General features: G+C 43.8%; 1 protein-coding gene across 3 annotated transcripts in view; it reads right to left on the bottom strand.

Moving 5' to 3' along the window:
• The window catches only part of LOC121679857 (WD repeat-containing protein 7), a 155,946-nt gene extending 139,701 nt beyond the window's left edge, over positions 1 to 16,245 (bottom strand). The window contains exons 1-11 of one of the 3 annotated variants that reach the window (XM_042058907.1): positions 16,103 to 16,245; positions 12,268 to 12,439; positions 12,045 to 12,151; positions 10,424 to 10,502; positions 10,088 to 10,262; positions 9,441 to 9,517; positions 8,904 to 9,023; positions 7,750 to 7,895; positions 6,814 to 6,916; positions 1,405 to 1,552; positions 529 to 777 (exon numbers count right to left, since the gene is read on the bottom strand). In XM_042058907.1, coding sequence (XP_041914841.1) covers positions 529 to 777; positions 1,405 to 1,552; positions 6,814 to 6,916; positions 7,750 to 7,895; positions 8,904 to 9,023; positions 9,441 to 9,517; positions 10,088 to 10,262; positions 10,424 to 10,502; positions 12,045 to 12,151; positions 12,268 to 12,426 — 1,363 coding nt within the window. In that variant the 5' untranslated portion in view covers positions 12,427 to 12,439; positions 16,103 to 16,245. Of the gene's footprint in view, positions 1 to 528; positions 778 to 1,404; positions 1,553 to 6,813; positions 6,917 to 7,749; positions 7,896 to 8,903; positions 9,024 to 9,440; positions 9,518 to 10,087; positions 10,263 to 10,423; positions 10,503 to 12,044; positions 12,152 to 12,267; positions 12,440 to 15,594; positions 15,965 to 16,102 lie in introns of those variants that run through there. The other 2 variants (XM_042058906.1, XM_042058908.1) reach the window with 2 other exon arrangements.
• Positions 16,246 to 18,333: the final 2,088 nt, after the last annotated feature.

Below are 18,333 nucleotides of genomic sequence, written 5' to 3'. Positions count from 1 at the left end.
TGTGTGTGTCTGCATGATGTGTGTGTGTGTGTGTGTGTGTCTGCATGATGTGTTGTGTGTGTGTGTGTGTCTGCATGATGTGTGTGTGTGTCTGCATGATGTGTTGTGTGTGTGTGTGTGTCTGCATGATGTGTGTGTGTGTCTGCATGATGTGTTGTGTGTGTCTGCATGATGTGTTGTGTGTGTGTGTGTGTGTGTGTGTCTGCATGATGTGTTGTGTGTGTGTGTGTGTCTGCATGATGTGTGTGTGTGTCTGCATGATGTGTGTGTGTGTCTGCATGATGTGTGTGTGTGTGTGTGTGTGTGTCTGCATGATGTGTTGTGTGTGTGTGTGTGTCTGCATGATGTGTGTGTGTGTCTGCATGATGTGTTGTGTGTGTGTGTGTGTGTGTGTGTCTGCATGATGTGTTGTGTGTGTGTGTGTGTGTCTGCATGATGTGTTGTGTGTGTGTGTGTGTGTCTGCATGATGTGTGTGTGTGTGTGTGTGTGTGTGTGTGTGTGTGTGTGTGTGTCCAAGTCTTGGTCACCTCTGCGCAGCATATGCTCTCCCTGCAGCAGCTGGACGATGGCTGTCTGGGTGGCGGGCACCAGAATGATGCTCCCATCCTCACGGCCGCACACCAGCCGACCCTGGCCAGGGATGTATACGCTGGCCGTCACCTTGATGGGCTCCTCCGAGCCAGGAACTACGCTCAGCTGGTCTATGATGCCCGCTGACCGGGGCGCGAGCTTGTCAAAGGCCTCCTGCAAGCTGATGGTGGAGGATACCTGCAGCTCTGTGGGAAGGAAGGGAGATTTGATTGTGATACGAACACACACAAAGACACAAGTCAAGCCAAGTTACTTTATTTGTCCCCCCAATGGGCCAATTTGTTGTGCAGCAAATAGTAGAGTACAAATCACACACAATCACACACACAGTAAAGAGACTGCTAATCTTGCAGGCATAGTTAAAAAACAATAATAAAAAAAACAGTAAACAGTAGTAAGTCAATAAAAAAAGAAAAAAAAGACACACACATTTCCGTAGAATATTATGTGTCTAATAGAACAGAATGTATCTAAGTCTAGATTATTCTTGACAGGTGTTGCTATTTGAATGCCTGCTTGATGCAGTCATTACACAAAAGGGACTGTAAGCCTTAACAGGGACTCAAATTCTGCTGTGCTTAAATTTAACATCAGGCTGAATGAGAGTCCTCTTTCTGCACTACACAATTTCACCAGCAGAGGGTGGTATTGAGACAGCCACAAAATAAATATTCCCTTTATCTCACCAGTCTATCTATACAAATGTGCAGGGAACAGTAATGCAATATTGAGCTAAATATATGTGGTATATGTAGAATTATGTGGGGTGTTTAAATATGTATGTAAATGACAGCGGTTTGATGTGTGCGTACCTGCAGCCGAGGACAGGGGCTGTAGAGGAGAGGTCTCTGGGACGCTCCACAGAGAGAGGCGGCCAGCCGAGTCCCCCTGCACAAGCAGCTTGTGGAAGGGCTCGCGCCGGCCATAGAAGAAGCGCGTCACCGGGGGGCATATGAGGAGCTGCAAATGTGCCAGCAGAGCAGAGAAAGAACATTTTACACACACACACACACACACACACACACACACACAACCACACACACACACACACACACACACACACACAACCACACAGGCGACTGTGGCAAGGGCTGGGGTCCACACCATCCCCTCCCCACACCAGCACCATGGCCTGGGGTCCAATAGCAGGGTGGGGAACGAGAGATCAGGCACAGTAGGCAATGTGGCTCTGAGAATCAGTGTCACTTGGATTCAGCTTAAAATCTATTCTACTGCTCTGAACTGCTCTAGAGCCCAACCCTTTCATCTATTCTACTGCTCTAGACCCCAACCCTTGCATCTATTCTACTGCTCTAGACCCCAATCCTTGCATCTATTCTACTGCTCTGAACTGCTCTAGACCCCAATCCTTGCATCTATTCTACTGCTCTGAACTGCTCTAGAGCCCAGCCCTTGCATCTATTCTACTGCTCTGAACTGCTCTAGACCCCAATCCTTGCATCTATTCTACTGCTCTGAACTGCTCTAGACCCCAACCCTTGCATCTATTCTACTGCTCTGAACTGCTCTAGACCCCAATCCTTGCATCTATTCTACTGCTCTAAACTGCTCTAGAACCCAATCCTTGCATCTATTCTACTGCTCTAGACCCCAACCCTTGCATCTATTCTACTGCTCTGAACTGCTCTAGAGCCCAATCCTTGCATCTATTCTACTGCTCTAAACTGCTCTAGAACCCAATCCTTGCATCTATTCTACTGCTCTAGACTGCTCTAGAACCCAATCCTTGCATCTATTCTACTGCTCTAGACCCCAACCCTTGCATCTATTCTACTGCTCTGAACTGCTCTAGACCCCAATCCTTGCATCTATTCTACTGCTCTAAACTGCTCTAGAACCCAATCCTTGCATCTATTCTACTGCTCTAGACCCCAACCCTTGCATCTATTCTACTGCTCTGAACTGCTCTAGAGCCCAATCCTTGCATCTATTCTACTGCTCTAAACTGCTCTAGAACCCAATCCTTGCATCTATTCTACTGCTCTAGACTGCTCTAGAACCCAATCCTTGCATCTATTCTACTGCTCTAGACCCCAACCCTTGCATCTATTCTACTGCTCTGAACTGCTCTAGAGCCCAATCCTTGCATCTATTCTACTGCTCTAAACTGCTCTAGAACCCAATCCTTGCATCTATTCTACTGCTCTAGACTGCTCTAGAACCCAATCCTTGCATCTATTCTACTGCTCTAGACCCCAACCCTTGCATCTATTCTACTGCTCTGAACTGCTCTAGAGCCCAATCCTTGCATCTATTCTACTGCTCTAAACTGCTCTAGAACCCAATCCTTGCATCTATTCTACTGCTCTGAACTGCTCTAGAGCCCAACCCTTACCATCAACAAAACAAGAAAGAAGACAGAACAAAATGAAAAGAAGACTGAATACATAAAAAAAGCATGCACACACGCACGCACGCACACACACACACACACACACACACACACACACACACACACACACACACACACACACACACACACACACACACACACAGACAGACAGACACACACACTTATACGTAGCTTTTTTTTAAAGTCAAAAACCACACAGCAAACCTTTGCAGGATTTAGGGTGGCAGAGTTTGACCAGAATTTTCCAGCAGGAATGGTGTCGGTTGGGACAGGGAAGAATGATTGGCAATGAAAGCAAGGCAGCAGAGGGGTCTACGTCTACTTCAGTCTACGGTCACAAGACGGTCTCGTCTGGTGCAACTACCTACGTTTGGGCAGGGGGCACCAATGCGTGCTAGTAGGCAGGGGGCACCAATGCGTGCTAGTAGGGAGGGTGACCGCAGTGCGTGCTAGTAGGGAGGGTGACCGCAGTGCGGGGGTCAGACAGAGCTGAGCATGGGGGGAGGAGGGCAGTGAGGAAGGTGGACCCCCGGGACAGGGACTGCAGCTCATGCAGTTTGCATACATGGCCTTTCACTCCGTTAGTTAAGACGTCAGAGGCACTAGACATCTCCGCACACGTCCCACACACCGCACCAACCTTCCTGAATGACGCCAGTCTAGACAGGCGCATACTGATGGACGTGCAGCTTGACGCAGCGGCACGAGCAGAGGTTGTCCATCTCTGAGTCTCCAGTGGGAAAGGAGACTTTGCCTGGTGATTGTTGCTACTCGCTACGCTTGTGGCACCTGGACTTCTGCCAGGTTTTCAATAGGCTAACAGTCCTCACTTCACCTGAAATCTCACATTTGTGTGTGATCATGTGCACTCATGTATGTATATGCCTGTATATCAAGACCTTGCAGGATGACCCAACTTCTCACCGAGGGATGTCTAAGGTTAGAACAAACGGAACCAATATAAACAAACAACTCCTTACTTTCATATCAAATCTTTGCCAGGCATCTTAGATTTTAGCGTATGTATGTCCATGTATGGTTTATGAGAATGGCTGAGTTTGGCTGACGTATAGGGAGTGCCCTGATGATGTTGCTAGCCAGCCCAATGCAGCGCGTGCCGGCTCAGAGAGTGAGCGCCAAACAACATGAGAATCCTGGAGGCATTCCTGATGGGCCGGTGTCACTGCAAAGTACCGCCATAGAGCCCTGCTCTCCTCCTGTGCTAGGGCCACAGCATGCACAGATCTCTCACAACACCAGGCTGGTGCTTCACTAAGGAGTGCACCTCATGAACCTCACATGCATTTAGTTCTCAGACGTAAATATAAACATTCCACTGCGCACATTTTTGACTACCTGACCACCAGAACTATGACTGTGTTTAAAGAACTTAAATAATATTATATAAACCAGTCTGCATAAGTGCTGGCAAAGAAGATGGTCTGCTTCCGTAAAATCATATAAGGCTTTTCAAAATGTAGTTTTAACTTTAACTTGAACCTTTACAGGAGCACAAAGCACCATCAAACAACACAGTCTGAATGAACTCTGAAATACAGAGCTCATAACAATACAACCAAAACAAATCCAGACATTGACCCTTTACAATGTTTATCCTTTTACAGTTAAAAGGGCTGATGGTTGAGGAGTTAGGGGGAGTCTGTTTAAGTTAAAACCAGGTGACCAGAGTTCAGTTGTGCTTAAAGGAGTTAGGGGGAGTCTGTTTAAGTTGAAACAAAGTTACAAGAGATCAGTTGTGTTTAAAGGAGAATAGCAGGGCTGTGGGAAATCACTCCAAACACACACTGGCAAACAGTTTCCACACATCCTCCTCTTGGCTCAAATAACCTCAAGCACATTTCAAGGACATTTTGGCAAACCAAAAAAACTAAGACCTTGATTGTTCTTCTAACTTTTGTATGAGCAGTATTTGCTCTTTCAATATAAATATGCTCTTTCATAATAAACATAAAAATATAGTATAGAATAAATATAGAAATAGTGCCATCTGAATTGATCTACACGACAGGCTTCAGGCCTAACCCAGTAGTGCTAGCTCTATTTCTGTCATCTATGGTTACTGTTGACATTGGGAATCTATGGAGAAGCAGCCTGGGGACTTTGCATGCATCTTCACCAGGTGAAGACATATGAGGGCAGAGGAGTTGGATGACTTGACTTTTTAGTGGGGAAGAGCATGAGACCTGAGAGTGAACCAGAGTGAGTGGAGGGAAACTGGCCTTCGGACAGCAACGCTGAGGCAGACACACGGCCGCAGGCCTCTCTCCTGGCATCCAGTCACGTTCACCGCTCTACACTTACATCCAATCGCTTATTACTTCACTCAAAAGGAATTTAGATTCACTATGGATTCATCAAAATTTCCTTCAATATGATCAGAAATATCTTGATCATTTTTCTTAATTGTGACATTAAAGAGCACATTTATCAGTTCCTATTAAACTGGCCTGACCACTATATTAGAGTGGGTGAGGCCCAACTGGGCTGTGGTGGCCCGTGTCAGGCTTGCGCTGGAGCAGGTGAATGGCTGAGTGGATGCTGCGGTGCCTCGGAGGCCGGGGAGGGCTCCCCCTGCTGGCTGTGCCGCGTGCCGCGCCTCCGTCCTGCTGCGGGCTGGGGCTTACTGGTGCCTCTAGAGGCCGCTGGAGGTACAGCAGCTGAGGGGTGTACAGCGCCGGGTCGACCGCGACGTCGGGGAGACACACCACGAGCTCCCCCTCACACCCCTCCTCTACCTGAGGACGCGGGGGAGCCGGGGGAGGGGGTGAAGCCACGGACGCGGTAAACAAAAATAAAAACACCACAGAAAACAGGTACACACAGCAAATTAACACACATGTACACAAAGCCTGCACACTACACTCGGTGAAGTCATATATAGAGAACACACAGCAGCAAAACAAGACTAAAACACAAAATCACATACAACAGAAGCCACTTGGGAGACTCTGGACAACTGACACACTCACACAGATCTGAGCAAAACAGTTGCTGTGACAGAGGATCAGCTATTGGGATTGCTCATGTTACACTGATCATATTAATAATGTTAATAAAACTGTACTGAAATGACAAATTAATAGGCCTTTAAACATAAGTTCTCATTTAAAGGTGCAGTCAGGGATCGTACGCAGCGATCATCTCCTCACAACCTGCTAGCTGCCCATTGCCTGAGTGCACTGGAAAAAAATAAAAATAAAAAAGAACTGGTCTCTGTTGGAGACCAAGACTCCAAAAATTGGAAATAATAAAGTGGGGGCAGCATGTCCCCCAAACAAAAATAAAACCCTGCGTGGAGTTTCTCCTGGAATACTGAAGGGAGGGGTGAGCTAACACCCTGGTGTGTTTCGTTTAGGTTCTTGGTTTTGGAAAATATCATCTAATAATTAATTTAAATATAAACATAAATATAAACAAATACGACTTCCTGCACAATCGCTGACTACACCTTTAAACATATGGACTCAAGGTGTTCAGTAGTAATGTCAGTAAAAAGAGCATTGTGGAGATTGAGGAGGAGGAGGAGCTGCTGCTGTTAAGTTGGGAGGAGAGGAGAGGAGAAGTGATGAGGGGAGGGGAGAGGAGAGGAGAAGTGATGAGGGGAAAAGAGAGGAGAGGTGAGAAGAGATGAGGGGAAAAGAGAGGAGAGGAGGGGAGAACAGAGAAGAGGAGGGGAGAGGAGAACAGAGGAGAGGAGAGAGGAGAACAGAGGAGAGGAGAGGAGAGAACAGAGGAGAGGAGAACAGCAGAGTGGAGAACAGAGGAGGAGAGGAGAGAGGAGAACAGCAGAGTGGAGAACAGAGGAGGAGAGGAGAGGAGGAGGGACCTGTTTGTCGGCGCGATCTGCGATGCTGTAGACCAGAGGGGGGATGGAGCCCTCTGTTGTCTTTCCTATGTCACTGCGGAAATGCTCGCTGGCAGGCAGGCAGCTGGAGAAAACAACAACAACAACAACAACAACAACAACAACAACACAGACACACACACAACAAGACAAAACATCCATACAGAAAAATAAAAGGAACAATAGGAATCCACACAAAGAGAAAGAAAACATACAGGTAGACACAAACACACATGTAGACACAAACACACAGGTAGACACAAACACACATGTAGACAAACACACATGTAGACACAAACACACATGTAGACACAAACACACAGGTAGACAGACACACATGTAGACAGACACACAGGTAGACAGACACACAGGTAGACAGACACACAGGTAGACAGACACACATGTAGACACAAACACACATGTAGACACAAACACACAGGTAGACAGACACACATGTAGACACAAACACACATGTAGACACAGACACACATGTAGACACAAACACACAGGTAGACAGACACACATGTAGACACAAACACACAGGTAGACACAAACAGAATAACAACACAAATACAAAATAGAGATCCATAGAGGGAAAGGAGGAAAGACCACAGACAGACGGACACGGACAGAAAAACCCAGATCCCACACACACACACACACACACACACACACACACACACACACACACAGCAGTCACACAGAGCAGACAGGAGACACAAGGATACACACACAGAGAGAGGGGGACAGAGGCAAAGACATGAGACTTTACAAGTTGCACAGCTTTGGTGTTACTTACTAAGGTTTGGTTTACTTCCTAATGTCTTATATTTATGAGAAAATATTCAATTAGTATGAACCCTTAGTACCGATAATGCATTTTCAGAACATTTAACACGCACACGCACACGCACACACCTGGCAGGCAGCTTGTAAATGTAGCTGCACCCGTCCTCAGTCCAGATGATGACTTTATCAGCAGCGATGAAGTCTCCTCCAGTCCAGGCTTGGTCATTCTCACTGGGCACGGAGCACAGCAGAGAGTAGTCTCCCGCATCAAACACCTGACACACAAGTCACACACCTCAGCAAACACATACTGCATCAATTTCTCATACACACCACAATATCAACATCAGTTGTTATCTCTCCCTACATAATATCAGTCCAGACTCCAGACAGCCAGCAAATGTGACTATACGTGTCTGATAACATGGGATGGGTGCCTACAGAGACAGTGTCTGTTTACCTCAAAAACTGTAAAGAAACTGTAGAAAAGAAACTATTTCTACAGACAATTTCTAAAGACAGAGAGAAAGTGAAACTGAAACTACTAAGGCTGTTGAAAAGGGGAATTTTGTGAAGATGAGTGAGCGTAAACAGAGACTTTCTAATGTGGAGACACAGCACTCAAAAAATCCTCCATAGAAATGCATGGAGCTAGTTTGTAACGCCAATATGGCCGTTGTCTACACCTCAGCAAAACGTCGACATGTGAATACATTGAGCCAATCATGTGGTGTGATGTGAATACATTGAGCCAATCATATGGTGTGTTGTGAAGACATTGTGCCAATCATGTGTTGTGATCTCGCCTCTGGAGCCAGATTGGTGTCGTGAAGCCTTGCGCACGCGCATTTCTGCAGAGAAGGATGCCCGACGAGTGCCCAAAAAGCGTTGCCATATGGCTGCCGAGTGAAGGGACTTGCCTAAAAGGACTTTGGCGTAAACCAGTGGTTCTCAAAGTGTGAGGCGACCCCCACTAGTGGAGAATAGAGACATGACAGGTGGGGTGCGAAGAACAGGAGGAAATGTGTGTTTTTGTGCCTGTCTTTAATAATGCCTTTCCTTTTTGATAAAGAAATAATAGATTCAAAACAAAATAGCTACACACAAACATAAGAGTCATAAACAGGCCGACACTAACTAAACTAAAAGTAAAATAACAGAACTAAAATAACATCTGATACAGCGGACCGAGACGGGAAATGTAACGTGGTCGGGTTAATGTGGTCAGGTGGAGCCTCAGTGGAAGCACTGGTGTGAAGTGATGAGGGCCAGGTCGTCCTCACCCTCCAGTACTTGGAGCAGACCACCAGCAGGGAGAGCTGGGTGAACGCGCAGAAGGAGATGCTCTGGCAGCTCTGGCAGTAGATGGGCTTGGACTCCTCCTCAAACACTGGGTCCAGATCCTGCACAGCACACCACACCGACACAGACACAGGCACAGGGACGGTGAGGACAGGGAAACGTAGCCAGGGAGTTCAACAACAACAACAACAACAACAACAACACGTTACATTTATATATCGCTTTTCTCATGGAAGCCACCAATGTGTTGCACCCGCCTGGGGGATGCACGGCAGCCATTATGCGCCAGAACGCTCACCACACACCAGCTTGAGGTGGAGAGTGAGGGAGTGAATGAGCCAATTACAGTGGGGGATGATTAGGGGGCCAGACTGAATGAACCAGGTTGGAAATTTAGCCAGGACACCCGGGAATCCCCTACTCTGTGATAAGTGCCAGGGGTTCAGGCCTTAGGGAGAAGTTAGGTGGGCGGAGGAGGGTGTGAGGGGGCAGGAGTGTTGGGGATCATGCTGCCATACCTGCATCCTGCTCACGTCAGCCGTTATGATCCACACCTTCAGTATGCCAGTAACAGACACAGCTACCACTGTGTCCTCTGTAAGTAGAAACGACAGATTATAAGAAGGAAGAAACAGAAAGACAAGCACACAGAGTCAACAGACACAGATGTGGGTAGACGTAGCACAGATATACAGGAGAGAGGAACAAAAAGATCCGCAGTTTGGTGCTCAGAAATCCAACACTGATCAGAATCGCATATAATGTTATATACTGTATACAAGAGTAGTATAGATGAATATGCATGTAGAAGAGCATACTGTATGACTGTATTGATATTGTTGACAATGGTTTCGTGCTAAGAATGAATACTATGTCTGTCAGATAAAATAATCACCTATACTAATTTGTTTCATAATAATCGTCAAAACGTAAAAGGAAAATACAGTGCGAGACATGTATAAAAAAATGAGTTTGCATATTGGGCATGAGTTGTGCATAAGGAAGTCATGCACAAAGATGCATCTGCTATAACGTGCGGATAAGCAGAGCGCTGGCTGCAGTGTGTGCAGTGACCCGTCTCAGCCAGCCCTGCGAGATCAGACCGTAAGGGGCTTATCCCATCTGGCCTGGCGGGCTGCGGGCCGCAGCTGCCGGGGTGGCTGACCTTGTGTTCGGTGCGAGCGGATGATGCTCATGGAGCTAATCCAGTCGGGCGAGATCTTGGACACCAGCGAGTAGAGCACCTCCAGACTGGTGGCGTCCACCACCAGGATCTCAGGGTAGTGGCCGTGGCACAGGAGACGGGCCTCGCGCTGGGTGCCGATGGTGAACTGGTAGAACTGGACAGGGACAAGACAGAGGCTCTTTAATGCCCTGAGAGAACTGAGAACCTCTCCATGATAATCTATCTGACTGTTCTAATTCTGGAACACTTCAAGTCACATCCTGGTCAAAAGCATCACCTCATACCACATTGTGATAGTGAAGCTTGGGCTCCTACCTGGATGCCAGTGTGAGCACAGGCCAGCTTGGTGAACTCAATGCAGCGGCCATCATTGACATCCCACAGGCACATCTCACTGCACAGACAAACATAGGTCATCAGTCAAGGACTAATCCAGTGGCATTCAGCTGATACGGATGCTGATACTGGGTGGAAGTACACGTTTAACCTCTCTCTGTCTCTCTCTGTCTTCCCAGACTTCTCTCTGTCTCTCTGGGAATCACAGAGTAACTCACAATGCTTTCCCCACACTAACGATAATATCACGGTTCAGCAAGTCTGCAATACTACGATACATTGCAAAAGACAAATCTTCGATACATCACAATATCTGTTTAAATAAAGAAGAAAAAAAGGCCAAAAATCACTTTATTTCACAACAGATTTGAAACAGTATACAAATGCACATTTCAGTGTTTATGCATGAATTTAATATCTTTCTAAAATATTGATATTTGGCTGCAGTATACTGATAATGTAATGCAAAAGGAAGTCAAAGATTGTTAAAGGAGAATTCCGGCTCAATGTATCTCCACACTTCATTGGTAGATTCCAAAAATAATTGAGTGGAAATGCATGGATTCCAGTTTCTTCCAGTAGCAGCAACTGGAATCCATGCATTTCCACTGAATTATTTTTGGAATCTGATCCCTTATCATAGCTGTTCATTCTTACTCGTTGCTCGACTTATCGTGACTAAATTCAAGATGGCTGCAAACGCTAAACTTCGTGAAGATACTGTCTGTATAAATCGTCTTGTAAGTAAACTACCAGTGCTTTTTCAAAGTTCTCAATGTCTCGTTTTAAATGTCAGGGCCCTAGGAAGTCTACCAATGAAGTGTGGAGATACATTGAGCCTCGTAAATGGGTGTAAAACAGTGATTTATTTGCATGGCTAGCCCGATGCCGAAGCACCACTATTGAAGAAGATGTTGGTAGCATCGGCTAACTAGCGCCAGATTTTGGAGTGCAGGGGACAAGCCGAGATGGGCTATGAGACATACGTTCACACTCGGTATCATGTTTCGATACACTTTAGGTCAATATCACACCGGAATTCTCCTTTAAGGCGGAGCAAGATATTTCATCAGGAGCCACTTCCGGGAACCCGGATCGCACGAGGGGGGGGGGGGGTCAAAATCCCCCTTTATGCAGAGCAGAGGCAGCGACTGCTCCATTGAAGTCTATGGGCATAGCTCAGAATTTCACCACATATGCTAAGGTCTTGGTTCTATAGAGTTAGGAATGTGAATTTCGGGCACATTTTCATGATCCTCAAACCCTTCTGAACATTTCAGGTACATTTTTAGCATTTTTGAGCAATCCAGTCTGGAGAAAATCAACCTTATATCAGGTGTGCGCCGGTTATTTCTGCCGCTGCTGTTGGCCGGTTGCAACGTACGCTCGTCAATACGTCATCGACACGCCTCTTTATGCAGACAGGATTCGATCCCCATTTCGCGCCCATAGACATGAACTACGACGAAGTATCTTGCTCCGCCTTAACCATCTTTGAGGAAGTTATACAATTTATTGCCATATTGGTATTTTGTCCCTCCCCTAATCTTCCCTAACACACACACACACACACACACACACACACACACACTACACTCACCCACTCTCCGATGCGCTGACTAGGTACTGCTTGTCGCTGGCAACGCTGGCTTTAGACAAACAGGTGATGGAAGCAGTGTGTCCAAACAAAAGGGCACGTGGACTTATCTAAGAGAGATAAAGAAAGAGGAAGAGATCAATAAAGAACACAGTTTATGGTCTTTATCGACAACTACAGCAGCATTTACAGTTGGCAACATAGACTGCAGGTGGCAGAGACTTACCTCCAGCTCAGGTGTCATATCCCAGATGCAGATTTGTCCATCGTGGCAGCCCGTGATTATGGTGGCAAAATCATCCATCACCAGCAGACTGGAGATGCAGTGTGTGGGTGCACGGCGGCCCCATAGCACTATGGGTAATACCAGGCTGTTTCCTGCCATGTTCTCTTGTGAACTAGAAGAGTGAAGAGAAAAACATAACAACTCAACAACGCCAAAAATAACTCTGACTTTAAGTTATCCTAATGATTCATCCTTCCATCAGAAGTACTGAAACAGCATAAAATGTCCATCTTGTGAAGTATTTTTTGTGCCTTTTAGATTTACACATATGGACAATTACAGCCAGAACTCTTAAAATGAGGGAGTCCAGCAGAAGAAGAAAAACATTAAAGGTATGTATGATTAAAGGTACACTACACAAGATTCTTACCTTAATATAACCTCTACAGGTATGTATGATTAAAAGGTACACTACACAAGATTCTTACCTTAATATAACCTCTACAGGTATGTATGATTAAAAGGTACACTATGCAAGATTTTTGCCTAATATAACCTCTACAAAGCCAATTTGGCAGGGAAACGAACTTGTAATAGGGGAAATGTAAGCAATGCAACTTCAAGAATCTTCGACCCAAAGACATCTCGCGACAATCGAGAAACATTACCTTTTCAGTAGATAGGCCTATAGCTAGAAGGAGCTCTAGAGTCGCCAAAAATACTTGAAACTGCATAGTGTACCTTTAAAGAGTAACTTCGAGGTGCCGGCAGCGATTCTGCATGACATCACATTCACTGATATTTCAACCAAACACCAACAAAACACCGGAGAGCAAACTCACAAATCTCCACCTAGTTTTCTTCCAGTTCATGGAGCCATGGCTATGTACTAAGATCCGTTTTTTTTTACAGTGTACTCACAAAATGGAGCGCTAGAATATCACGAGGAGATATTCGCTTAATGTGGCAGAAAATGTTACAGGTTACAAATCCCTTAGAAACGCTGACAGTACCTTTAAAGAGAATCCTAAAGGCCACCTGATGCTGCAAGTTTTCATTAAAGCTTCAAAAGCTTTCACTACAGTGTCAGTAGTACAGTGAAGTGCTTAATTAAAGCCCTTTACAGTTTATCGATGACTTCCAGATATCCCTTTACTGGCCAGTGAGATAACCTACCCATATCAGAAAATAGACTTGTCATTTCGAACGAATGAGGAACAATTGTTGAATTACGGCACAACTAGGCAAAGCTCAGATCAATCGCCGCACAGCTACCAGGACAATCTCTTCTAATGCCCTCTAAAACTGGGAGTGAGTGATCAATAGCATGGAATAACACTCCTGTCCAATCAGAATATAGCTAAATGGATGGCTATGGTGTGAAACAGAACCAATAGCCTATCCCATACAAGACTAGAGACCTATTCATAAGAGTAAATTGAAGTATGGTGGACACAAACATATTCCCTATGCCTTATGAAGTCTCGGACCACAGAATGTTTTATCATTAGGAACAGATATTAAGAGAAGGGTCACACGTTTCTGGAGAATTTCTAAAAAAAGATTCAGACTACAACTAGAACTACAACTGAGACAACAGAAAAAAATGCTAGAAAGCTTTCACTTCCAGCCCACAAGAGCGATACACTCACAGCCCATACATTTAACAGATTAAAGCCATCCAACTCTATGCATTATATAATAGTCTATGGCAATTGATTACATTGTTGAAAAGAATGGTGCATTAGTTGTATTGAGCTGTTTCCAGGGGCAATATTCCAATAAAATCAGAAACTACATTTTGCATGGTAGTGGAGTCCGTTTATATTTCAGAGAAATGCTACAAATATGACCTGGATTCTTCTAAACAGGCCTATAACCTAACCAGTGAATGTAGCTTGCAAGTCTTGTTAAAGACTTTAGAACTGATAAACCAATCTATTCACCTGACCTACAATGTTCTTCTAAAAAGGGCTAAACAAACAAACAAAAAAAACCTAAATAAAAATAATGGTGTCTTCACACATAGACTATATTACTATATATACTAATATAAGACTATCCTATCCGAGCTAAAAGCTTACAAAAACACCAAAGACAGTCGTAAGAGAAAACAGAGTAAGGAAATGTTGGCAATGCATGTAGCTTACAACACCTCCTCACAACAAGCCTTCTCAACAGAAGGCGAAACATTATGACTCACATTCAGCATGACTGACTTCTCCAAACAGAAAAAACACAGCAAAACTTCCAAATGCTTTGGAATCCCACTTTGTAAGAGGAAGCATCTTCATGATGTTTACCCGCAATGTGTTCATAACCCTTCAATATCCTACCTGACTGCCTTGTGCCTTTTCACAGAAAACTGCAACCTGCGAAACATCGCCTTCATCTTCACAACGTGTACAAGCCTCATCACAAAAATTGCTTTACACACCAAATCCAAGACTGAAAGACTGAAATAAATGCTTAACGTTCAGACTGTAGGATTCCTCACAGCCGTTTACTATGGCACGACTGCACTACACTGCCAACAAGCAAAGTGGCAGACCCATCGTATTGATCATCTTTTCAGGAAAATCAATCAGCACACTTCTACAGGCAGGGTAACAAGGGCATAAGAGAAAATAACATAATGTGATGGTTGAAACTGTAAATGGTCATCACTTCAGTTAGCCTATGTTGTTTTATGGACGACTAGTCCATGATAGACACTGATGTGGCAAATCAGCCAGACACAGAATAGTCATGATGAACAATCTGCTTTTGAATTGCAATCCAACCGGGGTCAGGATCTTGATTGCCACAACAATCAATGGGAAGGTATTGCACCAGACTGGCAAATGTAGGCTACAACTCACTTCCAGTCAGGACAAAAAAATGGACATGAAGAGAAGTTGAAAGGTTCAACTCGTGACAGCTAATAGCACAAGTGGTGTTATCATAGACAGGATCAGAGGCTTATCTTTAGGGCTCTGGACAGGGTGTGATGTGGATAGTCAATCATATGAATAATGAAATCATAGTTATTCTAGACTGGAGCTGAGAGTGCATCATGACAGGAAGGTGACAGTTACAATGAAGGTACAATAGTCGGATCTAAAACCTACCCTCCACACACCCAAGGGTTTACAGATCTCATTGTGCGCATTCCTGTCGAATATCGGCGGTTGACTATTAAATTGCACAGGTAGCACACGTCTAAGTTACAGTCGTAACAGTAAGCTATTTGTTTAGCCTACTAGCTATCAATATAGGTGGACATCTAACCTAATGTCACTCCCAAACAGTTAAGTAAGATTCCTACTGCTCCTGTGTTCATTTTACCTGGGTCTCGTGAGGAGCGTGATAACTGTCATGCAGTTATCATGTCATTGTTGAAACGTAAACGTGTAGTTTATGGACATCATTTTCCCTTGCTCGTAGACAATTACCTAGCATTGATAATAAACATTTGCGCTAAACTAGCTTGCTACCTGACACCGAAACCTGAAAGCAGCTTTCTACACCTGCCTGCCTACAAGCAAGAGAGAAATAGCAGAAAGGCTCACTGTTAGCTGTTCTGATAACGCTCTGGCTTAACAACATGCGGTCAGACACATGCGTATAAAACGTATTGGGTGCAAACGAGCCGTTACATTAATGACGAGGCATATCATTTCACTGTTAACGTTAGCTATCTATCTAACCATACAGTTAGCTAAGTGCAGCTATCTGGATTGGTAGCTTTCACTGTATGTTCTTACCTTAGCTACCTTCAAAATAATGCGATGTCGCAGCTTCCGGGTTAGTCATTTATTCAATCAAAATACATGCAAAGACATATGTAACTTACCAGCGACTACTTCTTATTGAACATTTCCTAGATGTACCAGTCTTTTAGGAAAATATTGATACCCTGAAAGGCGTAACAATTCTATTTTCTTATGTTAATTGCCCTCTGCAGCCTCCACTGTCAGCTGATCAGAGGACGGCTTTGCGAGGTGACGTAGCAGTCTGTGACACAGCACGTAAACGTCAAATGACGTTTCCCTAGCGTCTGAATTGCATACATGGTTTTTTGTCTTTATGGCCTAATGTTGAATCTATCATACCATCGTGATTTTTAACTTGTACTATGTTTGTTGATGTACCCATGTTTATTCATAATAAAACAAAGTTGGGGGCGTAGCCCCTGGCAACACACTAATTATTCTAAAATTAAGTAAAATAAAAAGGCAAATATTTAACCTTCAAAAAAAATGACGTATTTCTGGGGGTGATCAATTTGATGCATGAGTGCATTTTGTTAGTGTAAATGAGTTTTCTACAGAAAGTCCTGAAAAGTCTTGTGGGATATAGGCATAAAAGGGATATGCCTTTAATTTAAAAAGCCAGTTGCCAATTTTCTCCTACAGGCTTTTTTTGTTTAAGCATATGCATAATTGAGGTGTTTTTTATTCTCATAAAACTATTAAATAAGCTACACAATTGGGAAAATATAGTAGTAATATAGAATGATTGAACACTTGAGTAAATTGCTAAATTTGTATTTAACATAGGCTATTAAAGTGGAATGCAGATAAATATACCTGAAAAAAGTAATAGAGGACATATTCTCTTACATAATGTACATTTTCCAACAATTTCACAACAAATGTAGTGGGTTTTTTATGACTGATTTCCAGAAAGCAGCAATAAAACTGGATGCTAGACCCCTGTGTTTTGCTGTGATGATGTTATTATCATCGATATGATCAAATGTGAATGAACTGTCTCCACATCTGGCTCTGATTTCTCATCAATAACGTTATTGTTGAGGTTGGCTTGCTATATGTAAAATCACTCATCCACGATCACTAAACCATAAGAGAGGTTGGTTTCAACCCTCAAAGTCTTTGAGACATATTTGATTCAGTGTGCAGTCAGGTCAGGAAGCTCTGAGAGGGAATTTACAGGTGCATCTCAAAATTAGAATATCATGAAAAGTAATTTTTTTCTGTAATTTATTTCAAGAAGTGAAACTTTCATATAATCTTGATTCATTACACATTTAGTGAAATATTTCAAGCTTTTTTGTTTGTTTTGATCTTTATAATCTTATTCTAATCTTACAGTTTACGGCTCATGGAGATCAAAAACCCAGAATCTCAAAAAATATTTTAATATAGAATTTATGACACAGAAATGCCGACCTGAGATGAGCTCTAATCAGTTAATAAAGTCAAAACACCGGCAATGGTGTGTAATCTCTCAGTCTGTGCAGGGCAATGAGATTTTATGTTTTTTGAGATGCACCTATTTCTGTCCGAATTATGCAAGTAAAGGTCAGAGCGATGGAGAGTACAGATTTAAGCTGAAGTGGGAAAATAAGCTATATGTTTTCCATACAGACCATGACAGCTTGTCAATAACTTTGGCAAACAGTCAAATCAGACAGACAGACACAGAGAAGATCAGTCATGATGAGCAATCTGCTTTGAATTGTAACCAATCCAACCATCTTTAGGATCTATAGAGAGATGAACAGGGGTGGCACAACAATCAATGGGAAGGTATTGCAACAGACTGGCAAGTGTAAGATACAACTCAACCTGTCAGGACAAAAATGACGGGTCATGAAGGGAACTAAAAGGTTTATCTCATGACAGCTAATACAGTAGCATAGCATGAGTGTGCTGTGAGTCAATGACATTTCAGTTTTTCCATTGTCACTGGTCAATAACTTTAAACAGGTTCCTGTTTTTGGGCCTTCATTGTCAAGTGAAGTCAAGTCCATTTATATTTTATTTATAGCGCATTTCATACACGGAGGTCATTCAATGTGCTTTGCATAAACAAAAGCAAACAGGAATTGCTAGGCTAAATAAGGCATTAAAGGGAAATAGCCAAAGAATAGTTTAAAAAGTAAGCTGTTCAGTCCTGCACATTCTCTCCGGCAAAAAAAAAAAAATCACACTTGTCAATTTGTCTCCCTGTCCTACTCCAGCCCCTAGTCTTTAACTTTTATGTGTAAATGGGTGTGTGCATAGTGTGTGTTTGTTTTTGTGTACACATGTGTGCTTCTCTGTGTGTGTGTGTGTGTGT

Source organism: Alosa sapidissima, chromosome 13 (assembly GCF_018492685.1).
Source record: "Alosa sapidissima isolate fAloSap1 chromosome 13, fAloSap1.pri, whole genome shotgun sequence".
Lineage (NCBI taxonomy): Eukaryota > Metazoa > Chordata > Actinopteri > Clupeiformes > Clupeidae > Alosa > Alosa sapidissima.
The sequence above is the reverse complement of the archived record's forward strand: the minus strand, read 5'-3'. Positions and strand labels throughout refer to the sequence as shown.